The sequence below is a fragment of the Nilaparvata lugens genome, chromosome 12, assembly GCF_014356525.2.
Source record: "Nilaparvata lugens isolate BPH chromosome 12, ASM1435652v1, whole genome shotgun sequence".
Lineage (NCBI taxonomy): Eukaryota > Metazoa > Arthropoda > Insecta > Hemiptera > Delphacidae > Nilaparvata > Nilaparvata lugens.
In genome coordinates this window covers 9,326,006-9,342,331 of record NC_052515.1, presented here as the reverse complement: position 1 = coordinate 9,342,331, position 16,326 = coordinate 9,326,006, and the positions used below count along the sequence as shown (strand labels likewise).

General features: G+C 32.3%; 1 protein-coding gene across 1 annotated transcript in view; it reads right to left on the bottom strand.

Moving 5' to 3' along the window:
- The window catches only part of LOC111056761 (guanylate cyclase soluble subunit beta-1), a 66,777-nt gene that overhangs the window by 35,270 nt on the left and 15,181 nt on the right, over positions 1-16,326 (bottom strand). Inside the window, exons 6-7 of the mRNA XM_039438872.1 lie at positions 3,229-3,382; positions 367-521 (exon numbers count right to left, since the gene is read on the bottom strand). Of these exons, the coding sequence (XP_039294806.1) occupies positions 367-521; positions 3,229-3,382 (309 nt within the window). The remainder of the gene's footprint in view (positions 1-366; positions 522-3,228; positions 3,383-16,326) is intronic.

The window sequence follows — 16,326 nt, the reverse complement described above, 5'->3', positions numbered from 1 at the left end:
CTTTTCTTTAATTGTTTTTTTTTGAAACTCGAATGAGTTTATTCTAATGAAAAATTTTAGTTTCTATGCTGCAATTTTGAGTTTACACTATAAATAGTTCACGCAGGCCAGGATAGCCGAGGGGCGTTGACTTGACTTAGGCGTTGCAACCTTCAGTCTGCTTACGCTACCTGGTCGTGAGTTCGAATCCCGCTGTAGACATGAATTTTTGATCATCTCATTAAATTACTTCACCCGTGCACTTCCAATCACCCACGCACAAGCTAGAAGCCAATGTGGGGATCATCCGAAGTAGAAAAAACTGAGTGAGTTTTCACTCAAGTTTTCAAATATTTCTCTTGAGTTTTCAGTTAAGTTTTCACTTACTGGATCCAGGAGGTCAGTCAGTTTACATCCGGGGTAATTGGCAGACGGCATGACTCGAGAAATGGTGGCTCCAGTCTGCTGTATCACCAGTTGTCTGTCGAACATCAGATGAAACGGAAACACATGACAAAATGTGGCTGGACTTACTTTCGATTCTGAAAAAAAAGATTGACTATTTTGAAAGAATACAAAGCATGTATTACTAGAGATGATCAATTCTTGATCAATTAAAAACCGTGATCTGTGCATCGATGTAATTCAAGTATCGTCAGTAACAGATAAATAAATAAATATAATTTTATTGCCGTTCAGCATTACAATAGTTATGTGAGATATGCTATTGATTTAGTTGCAGGAAATTTAAATTACATTCTGATGTGTTTCCATTAATTTACTGTTCCCCAGTGAAGAATAGGCCTACGTCAAGAGAAGGAATATGATTATGATGAAAAGAAAGAGAATATTATTGCAATAGCCTACGCCTAAAACAAGATAGAATACAGAAGTAGACTATCATATAATTTTTTATAATATTTCTTTGAACTTAACTTTCAACAGTAAAAACATGACCTATTACTTTCCTTGCCCTATTACCATAGGTAAGGAAAGTATTGCTTTCCGAAAAAAATTAAGGTACCCAATTTCTAAATTTCTATACGTTTCAAGGTCCCCTGAGTCCAAAAAACTGGTTTTTGGGTATTGGTCTGTATGTATGTGTGTGTGTGTGTGTGTGTGTGTGTGTGTGTGTGTGTGTGTGTGTGTGTGTGTGTGTGTGTGTGTGTGTGTGTGTGTGTGTGTGTGTGTATGTGTATGAGTGTATGTGCGTCTGTGTACACGATATCTCATCTCCCAATTAACGGAATGACTTGAAATTTGGAACTTAAGGTCCTTTCACTATAAGGATCCGACACGAACAATTTCGATCAAATGAAATTGAAGATGGCGGCTAAAATGGCGAAAATGTTGTCAAAAACAGGGTTCTTCGTGATTTTCTCGGAACGGCTCCAACGATTTTGATCAAATTCACACCTAAAATAGTCATCAATAAGCTCTATCAAATGCCACAAGTCCCATATCTGTAAAAATTTCAGGAGCTCCGCCCCATCAATGCAGATAAATTCCCAATTATCAGGCTTCAGATACAATTGAAACAAAAAAAAATCAAGTGGAGTAGATTGAGCATGAAAATCTCTACAATTATTCAGTAACATTTTCACCTAAAATTGAAAATAAGCTTCAAATTCGAGAAAATGTGATTATTCAAATGTGAATTATTCAATCGATTCTATTAAATAATTCACTATGAAGAAATAGCAGACCTCATGTGTGTCTCCAGCGTTATTGCCCTGTCACCAGCTGGCTCAAATCTTTGAATAGTAGACTTGAGATGCGCGGGAACACTAGCGTCAGGTGATCAATTTTCATAACGGCAAGGAAAGTTGTATGAGTGCGCAACACCAGATTTTTTTTTGTAATGCTTTTTATTATCAATATTTTGGAGTAGAATAGTTTTGGGCCAAGCCTGTTGTTCTTTTCCAATCATATTCATATTATATCCTATAGCCTACTATTAAACGAGCAATTTCTGTTTATATGTTTAGATGTTTATATGTTTGTATTTCACCGGATTTCGAAAACGGCTCTAACGATTCTCACGAAATTCAGAACATAGTAGGTTTACAATATAAAAATTCGATTGCACAGGGTCTCATCCTTGGGAAAACTCTCTGAAGGACATTAAAAAGATGATTATTATTCATCTTTGGAAAAACAACTGATAATAATTATTTCGTCGTCTGTTTATGATGGAAGTGAGTGAGCGAGTTCATGATTGTGTGTGGGGCTATGTCAAAATTATGACTCAGCTGTTGAACTATTGTAATCATTCAATCAGGTACTTAGTGCCGGTTGCAAAAAGCCGGGTTATTTTTAATCCTGATTAACTCCAGTAGAACCATCTTTTTGAAATTGTCTTCTCTGATTTGGTTCACGTGGAATTAATCAGGATTAAAATTTAACCGGCGTTTGAGCAACCGGACCTTTGTGAGGAAAATTTTTGCATTCCTCTAGGAATTGAAATTAATCTCAATTCACTGTGATTAGATAGAACATTTCTTTATGAACTATAAATATTATTATAATTTCTTCTTTCGTAATAAATTTTTCATGATTTTGTTCTCCAGAGCGAAGGTCGGTCCCCGATATTGATCTATAATATAATAAAGAAAAGAACTGGCTTATACATGTAGGTAGGAAATTCACGAATGACGCATCATTGCTTTTTCATATCATAATACAGTTCAACAATTATTTTCTTAGTCTATATAATGTAAATTCATCTATAACTTTGCTGTATTGTAAGCTATTGTATATAAGTGTATAAGACAGTATATATTGTAATCTACATAAATAAAGTACTCAATCAATCAATCAATCAATCAATCAATCATCACGTCTGAACTACTCAACTGATTAATATGAAATTTTGCATAAAGATTCTCAATTTACCAAGGATGGTTATATTTTAAATTCTTCAAGATTCCAGTATATCAAGTTTCTAATTAGCCCATTGCGAAGCATGGGGTACCCACTAGTCCATAATAATATTTTTGACTTTATTATCGTGTTCAGCTCATAATATATGATATAGTTATTATTGCATGAACTGGTAACATACCGAGTGACAATTCAATTTTTCAAGATTTCAGTAGGTCGAGTTATCAGTTTGTCAAGGTTTTAATTAGACCCTTACGGAGCATGGGGTACATAACTAGTCCATAAAAATTATTGACTTGATTATCATGTTTAGCTAATAATCCATGATATATGCAATAGTTATTATAGCATGAACTGGTGACTTACCGAGTGACATTGTTTGAATTTCCTCCATTGGCGTACTGGCCACTTTTCCTCTGCCGGACTTTTCCGTAATGAGGAACTGCACATGATCGCATTCCTCTTTCGTGCGTAGAATTTCCACCTCAACCTCTGTGTCGTGCAGTTTGCTAGCCACTGTCTGCAAAATATTAATAGAATAAATACATTGATAGATAAATAAATGAATGGATGAATAAATTTATAAATGTGAATAAATAAACAAATAAAAGGATGAATGAATAAATTAATGTTTTCTATAAACTTATATATTCAGGGCTACCTAATTTCTTATTTGTACTAGTAGTTCTGTGAACAGTAAATCTCACGCAGTATTCTCATCCAAAAGGACCAGTACCTTATGTCACCTGTTCTAAATGTTGACAAACTCTGTTCAAAATAATATTATTATTAAACGAAAATCCAAATTAATTACAGCATTCAATTTGGATTATTATTATTACTGTTTTGGCCGAGTGAGAGTGTCAGTACGGCACAGTATGAGCAAGGTCTATAAATGCAGGTCATGACACTCATGTTCCTTATGAAGCGGCCATTTTATGGGCTCTTTATGGCGGTACATTTGAAAATCCAATCTAATTCAATTTGCTTGTAACAAAATTATGCATTATAAAAACAATATTCTGTTTCAGATAATATGTGAATTTGGGTTTGCAATTTTTTAATAATAAAATTTCAATAATAAATGCTTCAATTATTCATTTATTTATTATTAAAAATGGTTCTTATTCTTGTAACTTAAGGATTATGATCCATAAGGCATTGGAACAAGACAGAAATATGCGAGGGCATATTCAAAAAGAGTTTTAAGTTCCCGATCAATTAAATCTAAGAATCAACAGTTCAGTTCCTAGTTGGAATCTAAATATTATTATTATGTTGGAACAATTTATTTTTCAATTCAAAGCCAAGCAATACTCCTTGAACAAAATAACACATTATGTTGTTCAATCTATAATGAAAGCAGCTGATAAATTTGAAAATTGGTGAACTAGAACCCCATAAAATGGCGAATCTGCAATGCATCACGGGATTGTGTCATGACCTGTATTTATAGACCTTTGTATGAGAGACCATCACCAGCGTCACATAGCTTCATGAAAAAGAACTACGGATAGGAACTAGGACAATCGGCTTGAGTGAAATTTGCAACATAAACACCCTATACACTATATCATGGGATACCATATTCTCAAGCTATCTTTTCTCTATGTTTATACCTTAATCAACTCTATCCATATCAATTCACATCAAAATATTATTATTAAAATAATAATTATTAATTTATTAGCATTATTTGAATAATTTTTTTTTTAGGTAATAAGATTACTTTATTTTTAGATATTTTATTATTACAGAAATTTGATGAATGAAGAATATAACATATTTTTTTAAAAGATTAGAAAAACGTTTGAAATTGGTAAGCTATTTTTAAGACAAATGATTTACAATCTTCTTCATCACAGATTATTTCATTTTCATTCATTCATTTATTGACTATTGCAATATCTCAGTAATTTCCATTTGTCTTTGATTGAAACTATAGACCTTATAGAAATACAGAAATAGACTGGCTTCTCCAGACATCTAGAAGACGGTATTAGAGAAAACTCCTATAATTATTTTATTATGCTATTAATAATTCTGTGACGGTATGTAGAGGAAGACGTTAGGCGTCACGCGCATGTTTGTGCTAAATTTCCGGTGTAGCTGACGTCATTCTATATTCAATCATCTGTTTTTAAATAAGTTTCATGAATTGCCAATAGGTGTTAAAAACGTCGGTTGGTGGCGTCGTGGCGATAACGCAATTTACTGCGCACACATTTCATGACCCTACCGTTTTCATCTAAATACCGTGATTGATCCTATCTTAAAAGTAGATGATATCAGAGTATGGAGGAATTCCTTTTCTTTTCATATTATCCTTAAAATGCTAAATTTCAAAAAACCTTGTGTGTACATCGACGCGCAGTTGAAAAAGGAATATTTCTGCCAAATCTAGGGACGTTCCGATACTTTCGATACTTACTGGTATCGATATTTTGCTTCCGATACCAGTGGTATCGGTATCGGTAACGAAAGATTCGATACTTTACTGTTATCGATACACAAGTTGGAGTATCGAAAGCGTGAGGATTAGTTCTTCTACTATAGAAAATCAACTTTTCTATGGATAATATTTCAAAATAGAATAAAGATCTCTCTGAAACCTCAGGGAATTAGGAAATTACTTGAGTAAATTGAATTATCTGAGTTATCAAAATATTGTATTTCACACTATAAACATAATTACATAATTCCAATTGGATGCAAATATTAATTGGTGTTTCAATGATTAAAGCATTTTAAATGGGTTGATGCTGAATCAATGGCATTTTTTCATTTCAAGCTTGTATACGGAATTTCCTGTTGGGCATCCACTTTTGTTTCTCATTATAAAAGGCTTGTAGTGCTACAGAAGTCTGTAATAAGGATTATACAGGGAGTTAATAGGAGGTCACATACATTTCCAATTTTCAAAGCATTGAATATTCTACCACTGAGACACACTTATGTGCTGAAGGTTCTGTCTTTATTTTATCAATTAAGTGGTAACAGATCTGTTTTAGTATATAACAATGATGATGAAATTTCTGTTGTAACACGGCAAACTACTCAAATGATTGTTAGGCTTCTAAAATCGAACTGTACCACGTTCCAGAGGTGTTTTCTTTTTCTTGCTCCGAAATTTTATAACTTACTACTACCTGATTTGAGAAGAATAAATACCCATAAACACAATCATGAATAAAACTAAGCTTTGGCTATGGCTTCATTCGCCAGTCGAGGTGGAAGGCTTCTTCAAGGTTCTAAGTTAATAAGTTTCAATATATATCCACAAATCAAGTAAACCTTGTATTGAATACTACATAGTCAGTCCATCAATTTATTCTGTGTGATACGTTTTTGTCTCGATGATGTTACTAATAACTGTATTTCTGTTGAATTATACTACACTATGGAATTGATTGATATTTTAATTATATTATTTCTCTGTAGATTGATAGGTATTATCGCTCTTTTTCTACAAATGGGTGTAATTTTTAATGGTAAATGATACTAAAAATCTTTGTTTTCTATGTATGTGCGAGCTTGCACTCAATCATCTTCATCTCATCTTCATTACATCATACTTTAATTCTAAATCTTTCTTCTTCCCAACTCCTTTTCCTAGACCTTGAACTATATCAATTTATAAAATAAATAATCTTACTTATATTATAACACTTTGTATCTGACTCCTATTCGCGGACAAAGTCCAGTAGCATACTGTACTTTTTGTGAGTAGTATCTTGTTCACTTGTAACTTGTCGTGTTATACTTTTGTTAATATTTTGTATGAATTTCGAGTGAATAAAATTTGATTTGATTTGATTTGATAGAATACTCTATGTAATATGTAATATTTTAATGTACAACTGAGTTCCAACCCCTCATAAGGGGTTTACTTGGGGGTTGCAACTGGAATATTTAAAATGTAAACACCCACTGTGTGGTTAATTATTGTGAAGGTCTTTTTAAAACAAGAAAGATGGCATTAATAAGAATGTTCTATGATACTTGTATCCAAAATGGCGACTGATTGAAGTTTTAGTTTTTATAGAGGTGATCGATAAAAGTAATAAAACTTAAAACAGCACTTTTTTCAATGAATAACGGAACACATTGAAAAACTTATTATTTATTTAGTAATCTGTTTGGTACTTTTTACATTTCATTTCAAAAGATGCTCGAAATGCTCCCCTTCTCTCGTTTGATATTTTTGAAATGGCATGGATATCACTCCAAGAACCATATGGTACCTTGCCCATAAGCTTCTTCGAGGACACGTGGACAAAGCTAGAAGACAAAAATAACTATATCTCAGTAATTTATTATAGGATTTCACAAAATAAGGCATAATTCTCTTGAGAATTTGAAGCTCTGAATTTTACTCATGATACACATTTCCATTGAACAACGATTCAGACAGTAAACTTAAATTTAAAACTTTTATGTAGACTTGATACCATATTAAATTTTTAAGGAAAATGTTCATCCATTGAATAAATATGGTGATTCTTCTTAAAAAATTAAATGCCAGATTAAGTTACATGAAAACTATGGAAGATTCAGAATCTACCTTGAAGAATAGAATACCGTGGTTGTGGTAGTACTGATGTATGTATTTTTGGGACACTCTGTGTGAGTTGATAAGTTACGTAATCAGCATTCTGAGAATTATTGATTACCGAGAAATTTTATATTTTACTCATAATAACCTATAAAGTTATATCCCACTAAACTGTACATTTCATATTTTACAGGACCAAGAGCAGAGAGACTACGCCTCATGAAGCTCATATCGAGGACGATAGCAGTTCAAAGTAGAAATATTATAATTAGTTATAAATTGAAAGTTCAATTTTTGTAATATTTAATAAAAATCATTGCATTTTATTGAAAATAATGTTTTCTAATTTACGTTTTTCGTTCATAATGATATACTCTGAAGTTAAGCTTTACAGAAAATAAACTATATTCAAAGTAATAATATTGATGTATTACTCAGATGTATACTCAGCTTTAAATGAACTGTATTCCATTTGAGGTGTTGCAAGTATATAGGGCTGTTTGAACTATAACAGATTTGATTTAATTCATTGAATGTCGAGTGACTCATGCACTGCTCCTTCTCAGGACAGTCTGCAAGCTGTTATTGGTTAGCTGAGGTCAATCTCGACTCAATCAATACAGCTACAGAGACAGCTTATAGACTGCCCTGACAGGAGAGAATGAATAAGTAATTTGCCATTCACAGGAAAATTTTAAGGAATATTTCAATTTGAATATATAGATTCCATCTATATAAAGAATGTATGGATATCTACTGAGTATAGAAATGGAGTATTAAGGCAATAGTAAGATTGGAGCATTAGTTTGGAAGAATAATTGAATCATGAATAATAAGAATTACAGATTTATTTCAATTTCTGGATAAAATTTGAATTATGATTAAGCATTGATATTGGATTGCACTGGCCTTGAATCAGATTCATGATTTGAAGCTGAAACAAGCTTACTTCAAGAAGGCAGTATGCCTTGAATCAGGATTGATTCACTCTAAACATCCAGCTTGAATCAGACTCTAATTGAGCAAGAATCACAATAGAATCGAGCTTGCATTTCGTGAAAGGTGTGCCAGGTGGCCTTGAATGGGGGGATTGCATCCAGCATGCGTTTCAAGCCAGAGTCGAGACTGCATCTCAATCCTGATTCGACCGTGCATCTCGGACCTGAATCGAGCTCGCAACGCGACCATGATTTTAGCTCGCAGCACCAGCCTGATTTGAGCCTGCATTTCGAGCTCGAAACTAGCTTGAACGTTGTATAAACGGACTCTTGAAATAACTAATTTTGAGCTAAACGCATGCAAACGAAATCTTGAATCAAGCCCTCATGTTTGACAAAACGAGCTTGTTTTGATTTCGATTCAAGTTGATTTTGCTTATTGGGATAGGGCGTTTATGTTGCAACTTTTACTGTTATTTTAGTAATCTCAAGCCGATTACTGTTGATTTTATGAAAGGCACAATATGATATGAGAGACTGCCAGCATCACAGCTTTATGAGAAAGATCTATGTTGACTATCGGCTTGAAATAACAGAAAAAGTTATGACATAAACACCTTATACCATGGGATAACATTGTACAATCCTTCTTATCTATGGCACAAAGACCCTGGCGAGAGGTGGCCACTAAAAACACAGTTTTCTATCATAAAAATGATTGAATCATGGTATTATTCGATTTGAGACTGTTAATTATATCACAGGAAAGCCGACCAATTAATATATTTTTCTTCTCACTGAACTAATCACGATGAAATATTGAAACAAATGTGGTAGTTACGAGTTTGGAAGGAGAAAAAAGCTTAATGTAGTTGCACTCTTGCACGCTAGATGGCGCAGTGCAACGCGTTGCAAACATTTTGATACAAAATACGGTATACTGTATCAATATTGGCAGCAACATGCATCACTGAAAAATTGGTAAGGTCTACATTATAACAGCCATACTGGTGTTGCTATTCTTGACTATCATTCAACAAAGCAGATAGTGCTATCCTTTTCTAGCTCCACAACGTTGTCAGAACGTTTTTTCAACAATTTACAAACATAATTAATCAACAAAGTATTCAATCTCAAAAACAGTATTGAATGAAAGTATTAAAGACAGTATTAAGAGAGTTTTTAATGTCTTTATAATTAACTAGTTGGTAACCCGTGCTCCCTTACATAATGCGAGTATTATATAATTAATCAAAAAAGTATTTTATCTCAAAATAAGTATTGAATAAGAATATTAAAGACAGTATTAAGAGAATTTTTAATGTCTTTATAATCAACTAGCAGGTAACCCGTGCTCCGCAAGGGTACAATTAAAACCTTGACAGATTGAAAACTTGACCCACTGAAATTTTGAAGAATTCAATATAGGTCTATAAGCATCCTTGATTCAGAATTTATAATATGCAAAATTTCATGTTAATCAGTTCAATGTGAAGTCGCGTCATTCGTTAATTTCCTATACCGTATGTGTATAAGCCAGTTATTTCCTTTATTATATTACATATAGATTAACAAAATATTCAATTGAAATTAAAATTTAACAATTCTAATCCACAATATCACAAACAATAAGATAGCAAAAACACACCTCTCAGCAAAATGAAAAATAATTAAAAAATGTATTGAGTAATAATGATTGAATACCAGGACAAAAGTTGGGTTGTAGGAATAACAAATACTAAGTTATACTCGCTGAAAGTATACAATACTCTACGGCTGCGAGTAGGAATGAATATAATATATTATCTATTTAATATGAACTTAATCCATTTCAAAGAAAAGAAGAGAATTAGAGAAAAGAAGATGAAGATAGAATGAAAAGACTAGCAACCAATCACTCTCACCTGCACACTTTTCAATAACACCTCATTTTCCTAATGCATATTGCATACCACCAAAATCACAATATTTACACGACGAAATTACATTAAATGAAGTATCTAAATGGTTAGACATAAGACCTCTAGACCATCTAAGAATTTTTGTTTTCCATGTATGTGCGAGCTTGCACTCAATCATCTTCATCTCATCTTCATTACATCATACTTTAATTCTAAATCTTTCTTCTTCCCAACTCCTTTTCCTAGACCTTGAACTATATCAATTTATAAAATAAATAATCTTACTTATATTATAACACTTTGTATCTGACTCCTATTCGCGGACAAAGTCCAGTAGCATACTGTACTTTTTGTGAGTAGTATCTTGTTCACTTGTAACTTGTCGTGTTATACTTTTGTTAATATTTTGTATGAATTTCGAGTGAATAAAATTTGATTTGATTTGATTTGATAGAATACTCTATGTAATATGTAATATTTTAATGTACAACTGAGTTCCAACCCCTCATAAGGGGTTTACTTGGTGGTTGTAACTAGAATATTTAAAATGCAAACACCCACTGTGTGGTTATCACTGTAAAGGTCTTTTTAAAACAAGAAAGATGGCATTAATAAGAATGTTCTATGATACTTGTATCCAAAATGGCGACTGATTGAAGTTTTAGTTTTTATAGAGGTGATCGATAAAAGTAATAAAACTTAAAACAGCACTTTTTTCAATGAATAACGGAACACATTGAAAAACTTATTATTTATTTAGTAATCTGTTTGGTACTTTTTACATTTCATTTCAAAAGATGCTCGAAATGCTCCCCTTCTCTCGTTTGATATTTTTGAAATGGCATGGATATCACTCCAAGAACCATATGGTACCTTGCCCATAAGCTTCTTCGAGGACACGTGGACAAAGCTAGAAGACAAAAATAACTATATCTCAGTAATTTATTATAGGATTTCACAAAATAAGGCATAATTCTCTTGAGAATTTGAAGCTCTGAATTTTACTCATGATACACATTTCCATTGAACAACGATTCAGACAGTAAACTTAAATTTAAAACTTTTATGTAGACTTGATACCATATTAAATTTTTAAGGAAAATGTTCATCCATTGAATAAATATGGTGATTCTTCTTAAAAAATTAAATGCCAGATTAAGTTACATGAAAACTATGGAAGATTCAGAATCTACCTTGAAGAATAGAATACCGTGGTTGTGGTAGTACTGATGTATGTATTTTTGGGACACTCTGTGTGAGTTGATAAGTTACGTAATCAGCATTCTGAGAATTATTGATTACCGAGAAATTTTATATTTTACTCATAATAACCTATAAAGTTATATCCCACTAAACTGTACATTTCATATTTTACAGGACCAAGAGCAGAGAGACTACGCCTCATGAAGCTCATATCGAGGACGATAGCAGTTCAAAGTAGAAATATTATAATTAGTTATAAATTGAAAGTTCAATTTTTGTAATATTTAATAAAAATCATTGCATTTTATTGAAAATAATGTTTTCTAATTTACGTTTTTCGTTCATAATGATATACTCTGAAGTTAAGCTTTACAGAAAATAAACTATATTCAAAGTAATAATATTGATGTATTACTCAGATGTATACTCAGCTTTAAATGAACTGTATTCCATTTGAGGTGTTGCAAGTATATAGGGCTGTTTGAACTATAACAGATTTGATTTAATTCATTGAATGTCGAGTGACTCATGCACTGCTCCTTCTCAGGACAGTCTGCAAGCTGTTATTGGTTAGCTGAGGTCAATCTCGACTCAATCAATACAGCTACAGAGACAGCTTATAGACTGCCCTGACAGGAGAGAATGAATAAGTAATTTGCCATTCACAGGAAAATTTTAAGGAATATTTCAATTTGAATATATAGATTCCATCTATATAAAGAATGTATGGATATCTACTGAGTATAGAAATGGAGTATTAAGGCAATAGTAAGATTGGAGCATTAGTTTGGAAGAATAATTGAATCATGAATAATAAGAATTACAGATTTATTTCAATTTCTGGATAAAATTTGAATTATGATTAAGCATTGATATTGGATTGCACTGGCCTTGAATCAGATTCATGATTTGAAGCTGAAACAAGCTTACTTCAAGAAGGCAGTATGCCTTGAATCAGGATTGATTCACTCTAAACATCCAGCTTGAATCAGACTCTAATTGAGCAAGAATCACAATAGAATCGAGCTTGCATTTCGTGAAAGGTGTGCCAGGTGGCCTTGAATGGGGGGATTGCATCCAGCATGCGTTTCAAGCCAGAGTCGAGACTGCATCTCAATCCTGATTCGACCGTGCATCTCGGACCTGAATCGAGCTCGCAACGCGACCATGATTTTAGCTCGCAGCACCAGCCTGATTTGAGCCTGCATTTCGAGCTCGAAACTAGCTTGAACGTTGTATAAACGGACTCTTGAAATAACTAATTTTGAGCTAAACGCATGCAAACGAAATCTTGAATCAAGCCCTCATGTTTGACAAAACGAGCTTGTTTTGATTTCGATTCAAGTTGATTTTGCTTATTGGGATAGGGCGTTTATGTTGCAACTTTTACTGTTATTTTAGTAATCTCAAGCCGATTACTGTTGATTTTATGAAAGGCACAATATGATATGAGAGACTGCCAGCATCACAGCTTTATGAGAAAGATCTATGTTGACTATCGGCTTGAAATAACAGAAAAAGTTATGACATAAACACCTTATACCATGGGATAACATTGTACAATCCTTCTTATCTATGGCACAAAGACCCTGGCGAGAGGTGGCCACTAAAAACACAGTTTTCTATCATAAAAATGATTGAATCATGGTATTATTCGATTTGAGACTGTTAATTATATCACAGGAAAGCCGACCAATTAATATATTTTTCTTCTCACTGAACTAATCACGATGAAATATTGAAACAAATGTGGTAGTTACGAGTTTGGAAGGAGAAAAAAGCTTAATGTAGTTGCACTCTTGCACGCTAGATGGCGCAGTGCAACGCGTTGCAAACATTTTGATACAAAATACGGTATACTGTATCAATATTGGCAGCAACATGCATCACTGAAAAATTGGTAAGGTCCACGTTATAACAGCCATACTGGTGTTGCTATCGTTGACTATCATTCAACAAAGCAGATAGTGCTATCCTTTTCTAGCTCCACAACGTTGTCAGAACGTTTTTTCAACAATTTACAAACATAATTAATCAACAAAGTATTCAATCTCAAAAACAGTATTGAATGAAAGTATTAAAGACAGTATTAAGAGAGTTTTTAATGTCTTTATAATTAACTAGTTGGTAACCCGTGCTCCCTTACATAATGCGAGTATTATATAATTAATCAAAAAAGTATTTTATCTCAAAATAAGTATTGAATAAGAATATTAAAGACAGTATTAAGAGAATTTTTAATGTCTTTATAATCAACTAGCAGGTAACCCGTGCTCCGCAAGGGTACAATTAAAACCTTGACAGATTGAAAACTTGACCCACTGAAATTTTGAAGAATTCAATATAGGTCTATAAGCATCCTTGATTCAGAATTTATAATATGCAAAATTTCATGTTAATCAGTTCAATGTGAAGTCGCGTCATTCGTTAATTTCCTATACCGTATGTGTATAAGCCAGTTATTTCCTTTATTATATTACATATAGATTAACAAAATATTCAATTGAAATTAAAATTTAACAATTCTAATCCACAATATCACAAACAATAAGATAGCAAAAACACACCTCTCAGCAAAATGAAAATAATTAAAAATGTATTGAGTAATAATGATTGAATACCAGGACAAAAGTTGGGTTGTAGGAATAACAAATACTAAGTTATACTCGCTGAAAGTATACAATACTCTACGGCTGCGAGTAGGAATGAATATAATATATTATCTATTTAATATGAACTTAATCCATTTCAAAGAAAAGAAGAGAATTAGAGAAAAGAAGATGAAGATAGAATGAAAAGACTAGCAACCAATCACTCTCACCTGCACACTTTTCAATAACACCTCATTTTCCTAATGCATATTGCATACCACCAAAATCACAATATTTACACGACGAAATTACATTAAATGAAGTATCTAAATGGTTAGACATAAGACCTCTAGACCATCTAAGAATTTTTGTTTTCCATTCTTGTTATACAATCTCAATAATAAAAATTATTATTAGTATCACTATAGTTGAATTTTCAATATTAGATAATGTTGTTAACTATCATTCCGATAATATACTTATTGTATAAATGAATAAAGAAAAAAAGAGAATAAAGAGAGATTGAGCAAACCAAGTTTGTGGTAATTTTAGCACTTTTTCATGATACAATGTTCTCTAGCCTATAAATTGGATGAAATTCAGTCCCAGGAATGATTCTGAGTGCTTGAATCTTGAATGACCTTCATTCAATCGCCATGAATTAAAATAAAATAACTCTATTCCAGCCAATTGTTTTCAGAATTCAACTGTTTTAACGACGTAATTTCCCAAAAATTAATAATTTCCCAACAAATCAAGAATTGAAATAACTTTTTGTGTAGTTGAGAAGTTGATATTGTGGTAATTATTCATATTAAATGAAAAAGACTGAGAAATTGTCAAAAAACCACTGATTTATTGATAATTAGAAAGACCAGTTTCGGTTATTACACCATTGTCAATCTCTGATAAACTAAGTTTATAAATCTTAGGGAGAGACAGAGAGAGAGACTCTATAAACTAAGTAAAAAAATAAAAATATGAACTAAGTTTATCAGAGATTGACAATGGTGTAATAACCGAAACCGGTCTTTCTAATTATCATTAAATCAGTGGTTTTTTGACAATTTATCAGTATTTTTCATTCAATTGAAATAACGAACAAAATCTTTCTCCCCATATCTCACATTCACCTGTAGGCTATTTCCAGATTTCCTCAGGCTACATAGAAATAAAAATGAGGAAGAATTCTTTCTTCTTCGGTACAAAGGTGGAATTCAGCATTCAATGCAAAAAGCTAGAATAAAGACTCTTTTATTCACAATACAATTGAGTGTGCCGAGGGAAGAATGTATTTCTTTTGCAATCTTTCTCTCCATCTACGTTCTGGGAGTTTTCCGATTTTTCTTCTTTATTCCTCCCTTTTCCCGTTCGTCCTCTCTCTGTTTTCACCTCGTTTAGAATCTGGAAATGATTGCCTTTTCAACTTCCTGCGCACAGGTCGGGTTTCTTTTGATAAGATTTTCGTATTTTCATTCTTGTCAATTTTTCGCTTGATCCCCTTAACCTTTATATCTTTTTCTTTTAAAAGAAAATATACTATTCAATTATGTTTTCAGATGGGATAGATGTGTTTAAATATTGCATTGATTTCTTACGTGACAGCCTCATATGCACAGTCTATGATGAACTTATAGTATTCCACTTTATAACATTTTCTTCTTGGGCTTTTAGATAAAATTCAGTTAAAATATATTGAATATGTTAAATTATGTATTTCCTAAATTACCTTTGTTGAAAATTTGTTATCAATTTCAAAACTATGTTTTTAAATTTTATTTTCCAATTTTTCCTCGGTTTAAAACTAAGATTTGGTATCCTCTCTTATACTGTAGTGTTTCTCTGATATTTATTTATATATTCATTCGTATATACAATTACAAATCGTATCATGAATAATATAATTGGGATTTAACAACAGGCTTGACCCAAAACTATTCTACTCTCAAATTTTGATAACATGGTCAAAAAATAAATGTGTGGTCCCTTAAATGACTTTACAATCAAGCTCCACTGTAAACCCAGTTCACGGTTAATTTCCTCAGAACAAAATTTTGGGCCTATAGTGAGGTCCACGTTATAATGCCATTGGAGAAAGATAGAAGACCAACGTTGCCGAACTTCTGTCTTGTCAATGCCTTTTATGGAGGTTAACTGATACCGGTTTATTGATGTAATATTAACAGTTTATTCTCGTTTGAAATAATAATTATATTTTATCAAGCAATAAATTGTATTTTTCAATAATTTCATAATGAATTTGTATAATTTATTAA